This window comes from Nelumbo nucifera, chromosome 4 (assembly GCF_055504915.1).
Source record: "Nelumbo nucifera cultivar China Antique chromosome 4, China Antique-T2T, whole genome shotgun sequence".
Taxonomy (NCBI): Eukaryota; Viridiplantae; Streptophyta; class Magnoliopsida; order Proteales; family Nelumbonaceae; genus Nelumbo; species Nelumbo nucifera.
The window spans coordinates 72,176,972-72,191,990 of record NC_142652.1 but is presented as its reverse complement, the minus strand read 5'-3'; the positions used below and the strand labels follow the sequence as shown (position 1 = coordinate 72,191,990).

General features: G+C 37.4%; 1 protein-coding gene across 1 annotated transcript; it reads right to left on the bottom strand.

Annotated features, from left to right (window-relative positions):
• Nucleotides 1–1,271: 1,271 nt before the first annotated feature.
• LOC104611258 (squamosa promoter-binding-like protein 1) lies at nucleotides 1,272–12,689 on the bottom strand. Its single transcript, XM_010278241.3, has 10 exons — nucleotides 11,168–12,689; nucleotides 10,683–10,864; nucleotides 6,505–7,139; nucleotides 4,631–4,705; nucleotides 4,439–4,546; nucleotides 4,205–4,322; nucleotides 3,892–4,033; nucleotides 3,500–3,650; nucleotides 2,183–2,818; nucleotides 1,272–1,887 (listed from the first exon to the last, which is right to left on the bottom strand). Exons 1-10 carry the CDS (start codon nucleotides 11,785–11,787, stop codon nucleotides 1,435–1,437), a joined length of 3,120 nt encoding a protein of 1,039 aa, XP_010276543.1. The 5' UTR covers nucleotides 11,788–12,689; the 3' UTR covers nucleotides 1,272–1,434.
• Between the last annotated feature and the right edge of the window lie 2,330 nt (nucleotides 12,690–15,019).

The window sequence follows — 15,019 nt, the reverse complement described above, 5'->3', positions numbered from 1 at the left end:
GATGAGCAATATTTGTTAGAACATGCTGTCAGCAGAATGATACTACTGTATAACTAATTAACATTAAATCAGATGTCTTAGTTGTCTGTCTATCATTTCAAATTTACACATGGTAGTGAGTTGATTATTAGTATTTAATTGGTTTTCTTCTGTATGGCGTGCAAATGGGGGGATTGTTTCCCCAATAATCTAATGATTCTTCTTTTTTAAATCTCTTTCTCAGTTAAAAGTAAACGTGCTAAACTGATTGTTGTCTCAGTTGAAGTTTCAGTAGATGATCAATACTACCATTCTTGGGAATTGGGATTATTTATCAGAAAATAGATTTACATCAGTAAATTTAGTACAAGGACGAGCAAATCTCCATTGTTAATGATGAATATATCCATTAGAAAATGACGTCCTTATAATTAATCCATCAGAAATAGCATTCCATGCATGATTTGTTTCATCAGCAAGCTCCCGAAAAAACGAAAAGAAATTAAGAGATGGAAAGAAACGAAAGGAATTTATTAACAATAATAATTCATGTCAAATATTCTGAATTGAATGAATGGAATGGAGGTGGCACATCAGGCTGCATCCCGAGCAGTGGTTACCTACATCTTTCTCACCTTCACTTGCATCATTAGCTCCATAGTAGGGGTGAGTTTTTTTTTGGATAGGCAAATAAATTTCATTATCTGAAAGCAAAATTTACAAAGTTTTGTACATTCGTTGCCTCAGATGGCAAATGATAAAAAAAGAAAAAATTAAGTGCTAAGTTTTAGCATCTTGAGCCAGCTGCAACTGATGAATGAGTATATTAGCATTTAGAAGTTCTAGGGATATAGACAAAAGAGAGGTTGAACTTGAGCAACAAGTTTCTTAGTAGGGGTGAGCTGGTTGGGATTGTCAACGTTCAAACCTATATATACATACTTTTATGAGTCCACTTGTTACAAATCATAGGTTGCATTTGGATCAGCTTCAGGCAGCCACTTTGGGGCTTAAAGGTGTTTGTTTTGACTTTAGAATTAGATCATTTTACTTTTTTAAAAGCAATTCTTGCCGATCGCTCAAGACACTTTTTAGTTCAACTTTGTTTTTCCAAACATAGCCTTGCTTCATAGAATTAATTATGCAAATGTGCGTTTAGACAACTCCAACTAAAAGCATTATGTTGATTTTTACCATAACTTGGTTCCAATTTCCAAACCCAATTTCATTTATTAACCCAAATTAAATTTTCTGTTTTAAACCACTACGTTCCTTTCACATCCCAAAAAATATAAATAAATGAAATTCCCTATTGATTAATGGAACAACATAAATACAGAGTGTATTCACTGGATTCAAATCCATCCAAAGCTCCAACAGCAGTACTACAGGAAAACCTCATCATCAATTTACATCCTATAGAAACTAGTACAGAGATATAGGATCACGGTGGACCTACATTGGTCCGTAATCCAACAATTCCCACCTAAATGGTGGAAACACGCATAGAACCTCAGGTGAACTTTTGAAGAGCAGGGCTACACAGACGCATACTGCCGCAATGGCCACCATTGACAACATTGCTGGCCTGTACACCAGTGATCTGCTAGTGGTGCCATAAGAAGCCAGCCGCTGATCACATGCCTTGCAATACCGTGAAACTGCTAATTTTGTCTTGTCAATCTGAAAACTGGTACCTTTTCCCACCGGCAGTCCATCCATTTGCTTCTGATTGTTGTTGCAATCTGGAAGAACACCAGGAATGTCAAGGACCACATGACCAGCTTCTGGTTTCTTTGCTTTCTTATGGACCAGATGGATGTAAGAATAATGGCCTCTCAGGCGGGCATAGTCTTCTGGTGTGAAACCTGTGTTATCACGAGCATTCTTCCATGCGTCAACTCCCACCTGAGCAAGGATAACCAACATCAGAACCTTGAAAGGGTAAATGAAAAAAATTGTATTGCAACCTGTAAACAAGAAATCAAAGCTTATCAAGGGTGTTGTGATCAGTGAAGCCTTGCACATGGGGGGTGGCTCAGTTTGGATAACCCAGACTAGTACTGGTGAAGATATGGGAAAGGTCATAATTTGTGTTACAGTATGTGAAGAAATGTGCTTCCAAAAATGATCAAATATTAGATCTGCCATTCTCTATTAGGGATTTAAGGTATCCTAAGATATACAATGGAGCAGGGAATACCATTCCAGGATCATCCGTTAATGCATCCAGAACATTTTCACAACCATCCCTACTGGCAGCTACATGAAGTGGAGTCAAACCCGCAGGACCAACAACATCAGGTCTAAACAAGAAGCCATCAAAAACTCTGACTCCCTGTTGATTGTATTTCGATTCTGCACCATCTGAATTGTCTGGGATGTATCTCAATAAGAGTTCTACCAATGGTTTACAATTTCTCCGCACAGCTCTGTGTAAGAGGCCCATCTCTGACAATGCAAGCTCAACGGAAGGATGCTCTTCTACATCCACATTTCCTTTGAACACAATGTCCAATAGTTTCTTGACTACAGCACACCAACCATGATCCATGGAAAACTCCATGATCAATCTAAACCGTTTGAAGGAAAATGCATCCAAGTTAGGATCCATGTGACCCAATCTAGACCTCATATGAGTCCTGTGAAGAAGCCATCCCATTTCATGTATGAAGTCCAAGGCCTGATTCTTGGCTTCAATTTTTTCAGTTCTTCTCTGGGCATCATTTTCAGACTTGGCCTCCTCTATTACACTCTCCAGCATACGGATCTCAGAACACACATCCTGCTCTGCAACTATGAAAGGGAAAAAACTGCTGCTGAGGCCATGGTCTTCAACCTGAACAGGTACAAATGACCAGAATTTAGTGTGGGTAAGCCTGAGAATAAGTCAAAAGCATGAACTTTTTCCATTTTTCATTTTATCAGTGATTAATACATGACATAGCCACAAACACGAGGCATCAGCCATCAGATGGACCTGAATTTAGTTGGATTCACATAGGGGGTAGCTAGAAACCAGCCTACAAATAAGCACAACCAAGGTTCAAAGTATCGATACGTATCGTGCCAGTGGCTTCCCGATACGCACCTACAGGGGTGTATCGGGGTTCTGACCGGTTCAGGGGGTGGAGGAGCCTTAAACCGGCCCCCCTGAACCGGTTTTGAAAAAAAATTAAAAAAAAGCCTAAAAAACACTATCGATATCGCCCGATACGTCCTGGTGTATCAGGCGTGTCGATATTTTGAACCTTGAGCACAACATCCAATTTACTTTTATTCTCAATGACCAGGAAAGAAATGTGTGCACTGTGCACATGGTTACAGTAACCACAAACTGGACTATATCAATCTGGACATAGAAGCATTCCTATACAGTATATCATTTGATGAACCTGGCCAGTACTCTTATAAGAGGAAAAATGTAAAAACCTGTGCTACTTACAGATCATAGTTGAATAGTTTACCAGTAAGAGAACAAGATAATTGAACTTCATGAGAAACATCAAAAGATGCATACCTCAATGAATCCTCTCCCAATTACATCAGGTATAGAAGAATCAAATCTGAGGCACTGGAACTCATCCTGTTCCTTGAAGATCTCATTGCTCACCACCAAATCACGAGTAGCTTCTTGGACCAAATAGTTGCCCTCTAGTGCACAGAGCAACCTGAAAAGCCAACAAGAAAAAAGAAGAGAGAGAGAGAGAGAAAGGAGTTAGTCTCTACATAAAACTTCAGCATTGGTCTGTGTGTATAGTGTGAACCTCAATCTTTCCCTTCTGGGCAGAAAGTAACCAGACAATTCTTCTATGGCATAGATCATATCTTTGTTTTAGGCTTCAAGCAAGGAAAAGAGGGAAAGAATGAAGAAACACATAATTGTAGAATGAAAGGTGATGGGGTGGGTACCTGGTGGTGGGCCGAGACAGATTAAAGCCTTTAACAATAAAACGAGCCTTCTCAGATACAGTAACTGCTATTGGTGCAATACTTGATATCCTACAATGATTATGAGTTTTGAGAGGTAATGGCGTGTCTAGAACAATCTGACCTGGAGTTTGAATAACAGAGTCAGAACCTTAATCATTCCATATAACGGAGCTACAGCTAACTTCTAGATACATCTGTAACTTTAATGGAAGGGAAAGACAAAAACAAAGGAAAAAAGAAACAAAAAATATAAAGAGCAGAAAATAATCATAAAAAAAAACAAACAAACAACCATTGTAGACAAATGCAATTCGATGCTGCACCCTAGCATACACCCATCCAGTTCTCCAGAAACTGCCATCAGATGCATCCAAGAGCCTGCTCAAAGAAGAGCTTAGGTCACCACAAATCTGCAATTGACAAACAAGAACAGAGTTTTAGTGATGCTGCAAAAAAACAAAGAGACCAAGTATGATTACCCATATTGATGATAAATTGATAACAATGCTTTGCAGATATAATATACCTCATCCCATGTGGAATCTTGCAGTCGAAGGTAAACTGTTAGAATGATACAACCAGGCCTAATGTAGCTCTCCATGTCTGTAGGACTGTGGGATAACCAGTCCACAATCTGTAAATTTAAGACAATTAACAATAAACAGTCTGAGGTAACAAACAGAGATGTACTCAAACCAATATAAGGACCAGAAAATACCTGTGCTCGCAGAACAAGAGGAAAATCACTTGGATCTTTGCCAAAGAGTTTAAAAACAATCCGATCTGTTCGACTCTGATATCAAAAGAAATGGGTATTACGAGAAGCAACAAATTTACATATTCATTTTCTTAGCAGAAAAAAAAAATCACGCTTCAAACACAATTAACTGCAACTAAATATCATAGCATTTCTTTAATATGTCAATATCATAGATATGATGGAGTCGGCGTATCAATTCTGACTTGAATATTTCTTCATCCAAAATGGGCAGTGAGGAAGTGCAGTTATGCATTTTTGAACAGTAGGAGTGCCTTCTTAGCAAGTTTATAAATTATAATATATGCCAATAAAGAACAGCTCATTGTATCAATAGACTGGAGAGTTGTTGGGCAGGCTGAGACAATTGGGGGAAAAATGACTGTTCAATTAGTTTGTACAACTTCATGATCTGAAACAGAACTCGGGTGCTCCAGCTCCATGGACCCACAGCTTATCTATAGACTACTACTGGTAGCAAAGCGCAACACACGAAAAAGGCACAAGGGGCTTTTTGTGCCCGAGGCGCAAGGCGAGGTATGTGCCTTTTTGAAGCAAGGTGCAAAAAACTTTTAAAAATTAAAAAAGAAAAAGCAAAAACAATTATAAAAATTTCCAAATAAATTAAAAATATTAAAATAGTATTAACTTAGAAAAATGTAAAACTTAAATTTTAAACTAAAAGTTTTAAAAATTCTATTGGCTGAATTAAAATACAAATATATGAACTATATTTAAAGTGAAAATGTAAAACAAACACAATTATCTTTTAATATAATAAACCTTCACAAGGTAAGAAACTATAATTATAATTACAAAAGGAATATTTTATATATGGGTTAAGAATTTAGGCTGTGTTTGGTTGTGGTGTAATTTTATTTGCACTAGTACAAATGAATGGGAGTGCAAATGTAAAAAATGCAAATTCTTGTTTAATTTTGTTTTGGATTTTACTTTATTCTACTTCATGTCTTAATTTATTTCATTTGTACTACAATCAAACAAAATAGGCTAAAATTTGAAACAAAAATAGGTCAGAATTTACACTCAAATCATTTGCACTGCCATGGTTTTGCATCAGTGCAAATTTATTTACATTGCAGCCAAACACAGCCTTAAGATCATAATATGGGCTTCTTTGGGGTTGCCCCAAGGGGCTTGATACAAAGGCAGATTGTAAAATTAATAATACTTTAGCTATTTAAAGTAATGTGATTGGGAAAGGAATAAAGAGATTGATAGTTTCATATGTTTGAATATGTTTTATATGCCATGTTTGATTTTATTTTTTACATTTTCACTTCCATACTTCAACTCTCACATGAACAAGGATAATTGCCCAGCCACTGCTTAAAAAAAATGCGAAAGGCACACAATTAGACTAGGCTGCATGTCTGAGCTGAGGTGCAAGGTACACCACGTGCACGCCTAGGCACACCAGGCTTCTGCCTTTCAAAAGGGGCTGCACCTGGGCCTAGGTGAGGCACATGCCTTGAAATGTGCGATGCGCCTCACCTGTTCACCTAGATGCACCTTTTAAATCATTGACTGGTAGTAGTAAATAAGGAAAAATGAAAACAAAAAAAAATGAAGATGATAAATGGAAAACAGAGAGAATCTAGTTTTAACCATGAGAAAGTTGAACTCAATGAATAAAATTCTTGGACTCTTCCTTGGCACATGGAAAGAAACATAAGTAATCCATAAAAATTACTCTATACCACCACACTCAATGCAAAAGCAGAACTAATACTGACTAACAAACAACACCATACTTTATAATGTAGTTTAAATGCCAATGAATATGCAATTAATACAAATAGTCAAATACATACCTGAGTATCCCCACTGGAACTAGATGGTGACTGTGCAGATGCTGAATCTGAATTCCTGCTTGCTTGAGGTGGGCTCGATTGGTGTGAATCCTGTTGCATCCATGTGGGGAAATCAAGTGCAGGGGCTTGTGACCCCTCTGCGTCTTCAATGCAATCTTGTGAATCATTATAGATGTTATTCAGATCAATATTATTTAATTTGGTCCTCCGCGCCATAGACTGTGTGCCTTTGGATGGGTTGCCATGTTTCATTGGAAACAAGGTTGTGGATTTTTGTGAAGATACAACTTGTAGAACTCCAACCCGAGCATCTTCTGTAACCATTACTTTCTGTGGCATCACAGCGGTAGATGCACCAAAACAATGGTCACTGGACCCAATCTGAGGACCTTGAGCACCATTACAATTTATCTTAGAAGTTGAGCCCACAAGTCTGGTTGTATCAGCACCATTTGTGAGCAAAGGTGCCACTTTCTCTGAAGATTTTCCAACAGAGGTCCCAACTTTCAACGGATCTTGGGAATCCTGCAATAGCCCAGATATGTTCCTTCCATCAACTGCACCAGCAAAGCTAGCAAGGTTCCTCAAAAGATGAGACAGAAGGTCCTGATCCTTTGTCTGATCAGAGCTATTTGCTACAATTGATAGAAAATAGAATAAGTTAACCCTGGAAATATGCCATCACTGCAAAAACAACTAGAAGTTAGATAACAGAAGACATAATAATACTAACATAGAATATGGCCCTTGATAATCAAAAACAGGATTCATGTAGCTGACCCTAAATAATTGGGGCAATGGCTCTGTTTAGTTGAGCTCAGTGGGACACATCATCTTAACAAAATGACTCTCCAATTACAGTTCTAAGGTACACCAAAAATCAGACCCAAGATCCTCTCTCTTAACCCCCTTAAAATTTAAGCACAAACACCAACCCATCAGCTTTGCTCTAATACTGCACACGACTTCTTGCATTTTGATTTTCCTTCAAATATTCTTCCAATCCTCTCCTTCCACACCTCCACACCCTCATCCCTCCCCCCCCCCCAAAAAAAAACACCCCCTTCCAATTCTCTCCTTCAAATATTCTTCTAATAGTCAAACTTGCATTGCCTAGAACTTGTAACTTGGTACTTCATTAAATTTTATTCACATAGAAATAATGCATATTTTAGATTAAGAGAACTGGCAAAGGCTTAATGAATATGAATTTAAGTTAGTTTATCTTGAGTAACATTCGCATTGTCTACAACTTGCAATTTGATACATTCTTGGGATTTGATTCAGATAAAAACAATGGAGACTTTAAACTGGCACAGGGCTTAACAGTTGAATGGATTTTGTTTTTTTTTTTTTTTTGATAAGTTAACAATTGTGAATGGATTGAAGTTAGTTTATCTTGATTCAATATAATATTGAACAGTAGCACATCGTGTAACCATCTCATTGGCCATCTCTGCTGGCCAATGGAGGAGCAGGCAATACAAAAAGCCTGTCATAGAAGGAACCCATGCACCTGAACAAGCTTTAGGCATATTAAGTAAAAACACGTTCAAACATAGATAGACCAGCAACATTTAACTCAGCCTCCTACATGGATACAGGTACCACAAGGTTCCAGACTTGATGAGCCCCAAAGAACAAGATTCAGGGATTCTACAGGAACTCTCTAAATTTCAAGTTTTATTTAACATGTATTTTTCTTTATATAGATAAATTGAAACAATTATAGGAAAAGAAAACAAATTAAATGTAGAAGAATAAATCATTGCAACCAACATTAAACAATTTAAAATAATTTACATCTTTTATGATTATCAAAATAATTTACAATTGACTATACTAAATAATTAAACAATATGAATTCACAATTTATGCCCTATTTTATCCTAAGATTTGATGATGTTTTCTAGTGGCATAAGATGGTTTCAACAGAGAGGAGTCCCCCCAAGAGTTCTGTAGATGACACAGTCCATACAAGTCTGATGCTGGTAATAATACCTTCTTAGATCTCATCAAATCATCAGGTATTCCAATAAAATCAATTAGTCTCTTTCAATTTTCCATGCACTGATGAGACCCAAATCAGCTTTCAAATAATGCTATATGATTATTAAAGGTCTCCTTTCTCCCAGCCCAATATGGTCTATTCTAACAATATAAACCAACACAAAATTCAATCCCCCAGCTTCTGAGTGTATCCACTGCCAAAGGAAAATTGTTCCCCCAAGCTCACTCCAAGATATATATATATATATATATATATATATGTTTATATATTGATAAATAACTAAGATGCATTTAATGCCTCAGAAAAATCCAGTAGTTTCATACAAGAAATTACTCCAAACATATTAATTCATCCTTTAGGTGGAAATAGGGCTGCAAGTCGGGCCGGGTTAGGTCGGGTTGAGGCCAACCCTAAGTTCCAAACCCCAACCCTAACCCTAACCCAACCCGAGCTTCAACCCGACCTACCCAATCCTAACCCTAACCCTAACTAAATTCCTTCAACCCTAACCCAACCCAACCCAACCCGAAGTCAACTTCGGGTTGGGCTCAACCCAACCTTCTTCCCATCCCTTAAAATCTCATAGAACTTCTTAATCTCAGATCTTAACTCAACTTTCACTACATATATTAATCCTATGTTTTATTAGTATTTATTTGTTGATGTTTTTATTGGTTCTTTAAGTACAAAATTCAAAAAATAGTATTTGAAATGATTATAGTTTATTATGAGTTATAGCTTATAATAGATCTTTTATGGGCAATAAGCTATGGGTGACAAACAACAAAGAGGAGATAAAGAATAAAATATTCAAAAAACATAAAAAAATGATATTAAGGTTTTGGTATTTTCAATTAGGATTAAGTGAAGTGATTATCTTAAAAGAAATAAATGATAGTATGTAGTAGGGGCTATACAACTATCATGCATATAAACAAATCAATGTATGATATCATATATATAACATATATTTATATATGATATGTACTATAGAATCGGGTTCGGGTTGGGTTAGGGTTGCCCAAGTTGGGTTCATAAATTTCAACCCTAACCCTAACCCGAGCATCGACCCGACCCAACCCGACTTTTTCGGGTTGGGTTCGGGCCAACCCGGCCCAAGTTGCAGCCTTAGGTGGAAACTTCATTTGGATGACAGTGCACTCTTTTTTAACAATTTATTTTCTCCAGTTCTTCCTTTACCAACAATATATATTTGACATTATACATTAGAGACAAATAATCTTGAAAGTCTCTTGCCACACTTGGAAGTTAGCAAGCAAAGTAATAGCATCCTTCTCCTGTATATCTAGCTCCTCTTCCATTGACTTTGTCTTTTCAGTTAATGCTGCCTCAATGCCTTCATCTTCCTCCAAATATGACTGTGGTTACAGATGGAATCAGGATTGTCCTAACTCTGTATCATTTTAATATGTAGTTCAGCCGGTTTTCTTGGTGTAGATTGTCTATTCAAGTTCAATATATGGTTATAGGTGTACTCCCGTCAAAGAAACTAAGAATGAAGAAGAATTCCTCTCTAAAAGAAGCTTGTCTGCTAAGGACTTGAACTGGGAATTCCCCTGCTGATGATATCAAACAAGAATCATCAGGAAAAAGCTTCCAAATTTCTCAAACTTCCAATCACCATCAAAATTCACCTCTTATCATCTACAAGAAATCACCAATACTGTTCAGTTTACTACAGAGAAACGTGAATCATAACTCAGAAATATAAAGTGCTTACATCCTATGTGATCTTTTGCTCACGTTGTTTTTTGACACCATGAATAATAAAAGACTGGTTAAATTGACATAAAATATTTTCTTACGTATTTAAACCAATAGGAAGATAAGGCCGAGCAGATCCAACTATTGATTGTCTTGGATTTAATGTGCAACTCACTAAACAACGGATCTAAAGAACAGACATTATATGTTTGGAAATATATAGAAATCATGAACTATTATCTCATCCACCATCCTTCCCCCAATCAAACACCTATGGCTCCCCTTACAAACCTCTCTAATAACCACAAAAGTAAATATTTTCTGATAATAAAACAAATAAGTGATAGAAAAAGCACAACCTCTGAATTTGGTATCAATATTCCTGATTGACAAGAAAGGAGCATGGCACATATAACAATTGAAAATAAGCTAAGAAACTTACAGTGCATGTTGGAAAGAATTCTTAGTAGACTTATTAATAGGTAACTACTAGCTTGTTCATCATTCAAGGAGCTTCCATTAACAACTGTTTCAGGATGTGTTTTCCGCCTCCGTTTGTTATGGCCTGCCAGACGTCTGCGACAACTTCTCTTCCCTTCATCAAACTCTTGAAGAACATGAAACCTGTTCATAAGTAAAATAAAATAGCAATTAGTCTTGCATGTAACAGGATTTTGCAACTGTTTAATAAAACAAACCATTAAACCCCCAAAATTTGTCAATACAGGGACAAAAGTATAAAACAGACTTTCTGATCAAGTGGGCAAAAAGAGGATTAGACAGTTAGGTCATGATGTGATTTATCTGAGATTGTTCATTGACAGAATAGGTTTACAATAATATCAGAACTATTATCAAATACACTGGAGTGGCCTTCATGGTGCTACATTACTCAAAATGGAGATTACTGAATAGAAAGATACATACCGACTACACTGCTGACAAAACCGCTGCATAACATTGTCCACAAGTGCTTTGCTGGCCTTAGAGTGCATTTCACAGACCTTATGTCGTCTGTGATAATCTTTGGCATTGCTAAGATCAGCCCCACAGTCTTTTACTTGACAGACGGCACGGTTCGAAGTAGTGCCAAGTAACTTGGTCTTCTTTCCATTCTTGCCATCCCAATTTGAAATATCAGCTTCCGTGATAGGATAACCATGACCACCAAGCTTTAGAGTGAGGGACCCAGCTTCATCATTCAACTCTTCATCTTCAACCACAATAACCCGCCTCCGCTTCTCCAATTCCCTTTTACCTTTCTCAGAGCCTGGATTGATCTCATCAGAACAAGAAGATGAACTGTTTGACGAACCACCAGCTGTGGGAATTCCGGAGCTTCCTGGGAATAAGTGCCTACCCCTGCAATCTGATGGGACAGAATTCAAAGGGCTAGAAATGAAGAGATCTCCATCCCACTTCCAGTCATTCAGATCCCACTCCAAACTCCTCCTTCCAACCCCCATCCAGTCCTTCTCCTCCAATACAATACCAGAAGCACCTTGGCCATAGAAATGATGAAACTCACCTCCAATTCTGGCCTCCATTAGTAAAACCCCACAAAATTCAAACTTCTCAGGTGCCAAATCAACTCAAAGAACCCAAAAGCAAAACCCCGGAAGCCCAGAAGCCAAAGACCAAATCCTTGGTATCAATTCATCAAAACCCTCGTATAGAGACCTACCAGATTCCAAAGCAACACAAAGAACCCAACCACGACCAGAAAAGCAAAAATCCAGAAATCGAACACTAATTTCCGCTTAAAGATCAGGCACTCCAGATGCTCCAAACATAAACCCTAGAGTACGTCTAATCCGCCTCACTACGCCCCCAGAAATCCAGAAACAGTACACCCACATGTCCATGGTTCCAAACAAGAGCAACCCACATACCAATACCACCAATTCACCAGCACAATTCCCTTAAAAATCAACAAAGAATCCAAATCCACCCCACCCCCGAAAAAGGAAAAAAGAGGAATTCCCAGCACTGAGCTTCCCAATTTCAGAATCACCGTACCATTACGACAAATACCAAGTTACTGAAATTAAACAAGTAAGAATTGAAGAGAAAGAAAGTAACAACACTTCCCTGCAATGGTGAGTATCGATCTGAGAAGCATCGACCGTCTGATGGCAATGGTCGGCGAGAATGGCGGGTATCGGAGGAAGCCGGAGTGAAGGAAAACCAAAAAATGGTGGGGAGCAAAAGGTTCGGACGATATAAATGCGGTTTTGTCGTGGGAGTACCTTTATTAATTTAGGATGCCATCCGAAGGAATCCCAAGCCCCACACCGTGTCTCTCGCTCTCACGGTAAACGTGTTGTCTTCATCTGTACTATTTACTCCTCCACTTTCTACTACTACTACTACTACTGTCGTCTTATTTACAGGTGCGGTGATCAGTATCTTCTGTGTTGCAGCAGGGAGCACTACGAGACCAGGATACAAGGATGTTAATGGGTCGACTGTCGAGTTAAAATGGTAATACCCATAATATACATTCGGGTTTTGATCCTTGGCTTAAACCCAACACGGATTCGGATTTTGCTGCATAATCTTAAAATTTTGGGGTTTCTTGAATTTGTTTTAGTTTGAGGGAGTGACAATCTTGAAACCCACTAATCAAATTTTAACTTACATTTTTTTATCACTAAATTCTAATTTAAATTAATTGCTTTTGAGTTTTCAAAATGTATTATAAAAAAATATGGTTAGGTTTAGGATGGAGCATTGAAGGGTCAAGGTTAAGGTGAAGTCAAACCTGCATTGAACCTGATCCATTGATATCGTCTACAATTTAAAGTATTTTTTGTGTGTTGAGAGTTTTGAGCCATTAAAATTCCTGTTTTATTTTTACTTTTTTGTTTGTTGGATGGTAGATACGGTAGGGCATCTATTAAGGTGGTGTTTGGAATCAATGCTGTTTTCTAAGAGGCATTTCTTAAAAAAATGGTGTTGCATTGTCATTTTACTTTCTCAAAAAACATTTTTTTTTTCTATTTGGTATTATTGTTGTTGCTGTCACATAGACATTTTTGCAATACCATGTCAACATATTGTTGCTAGCAAATATAGAAAAAGGTGAAAAAAACTAAAAAGGCATTTTCACATACCACACTTTTCTCGGTTTTCAAAACATGGTCTTAGAAAACCCAACAAAATGGTTCGTTTGAGTTGGATCAAAAATTGGGTTAAGTGTTGGGTTGCTTGAAAATGCGAATTTAATTTGGAAATAAGTTGGATTAAGTACCTTGGCAATTCGATTTACTAATGAATATGTGTAATAATTTATGCATGTATCAGCTTGAATCCAACCTAAGGGTTAGTTATAATATTAAGGTGATCTCAACGTTGCAACCCCAATTTAGACCTGCCCATGAGATGATAACCCAACCATTCACATTGTATCTATAAAACCTCAATATTGGAGTTCGGCTTTGGTCAGTGTAAGTCCATGTTCACACCGTTCGAACAACCTCTTATAACCATGCATTGAAAATATCTCTCCATGAAATAAAACACACAAGTATAGAAATATTTTTAGTGTGAGACTGTAAATTCTTAATATTGGGGTTTTTTTAAGCCTTATAAGATGTAAATTTGGGAGATGGGACCATTAATTTGAGAATCATCATCATATGATATCAAAGGAGACTAACCCTGACAAATGAGAGTCTTACTGCAGGTTCCAAAATTGGGTGTCTAGCTGGACCTCTGGGTCAACTTCTACTTTATCATCATCTTGCCTTCCTTGAAAAAGCCAGACCGCATGTTATGTGCTTTAAATCTAAGGATCACTTTTCCACAAATAAATTATCTTGGTTGGCCTTTAAAATTAAAATACAGTATTAGCTAGTACTGTGAAGAGAATGGAAGAAATGAAGGGAAAAGTAGGATCAGATGAAGGGAAAAGAAGGGATCATTTGATGAAAGATGAAAAATGGTTGAATTGATTACCATTTAATTTCCTTTAATATTTTATAATTTAAATACTTTAAGACAAAGCAATATGTCATTCAGTTCAGCCACTTCAGACATTGTGATTAGAAATTCCCCTAAAGAACTGACTTCTTGATAAAGGAAATTTTCTCTTTGATCTTTTTTTTGGAGAAAATGGAGGAAAATAATGACGAGGAAGCAATAGTGTTCATACTACTTCCTCAACGACGGTTCAGCCCTGGGTCAGAATCTTTAGGCTCAAAGTACAGTTGGAGTGGATACCAGTTCGAAATTGATGCCAATTTACGAATAGGCATTGGTGTATAGAATGGGGCAATAAGCCATTATATTGGCTAAAAGAGTAGGCAATAAGCCATTCAGTCCAGGCAAGACTGTTCAACCACTTCAGCTATATGGGCATGCATGGTGGGTCCATTATTGTTAAATCTTGAAAGAAATGAGATGAGAGATAAGTAGATATAAGACTGTGTTTGGTTTGAAGGAAAAGATAGGGAAAGAAAGAAAAACTTATACAAGGGTGTGTTTGGTTTGTATTAGGTCTCCTTACCTTTTAAAAAATCCTTTCCCTTCAAACAAAACACAGCCGAAGAGTAAGTAAATTGTAATGACAATAGGTAGACCCAGCTGGTCAGCATTTGAGCTTGTCCACCTCATATTAAGCTGATTTTAAGGCTCACAATGTGGCCCATCGCCCATGGCAGAAGCCACGCTTTCAGTATTATCTTAAGCTGAGGTACAAGTTAGACAGAGAATTGTGTAGCAGCAAAGCAAAGGATGGGAAGGAGTCGTATGACATATTACGTCTCTCTCCTTTTT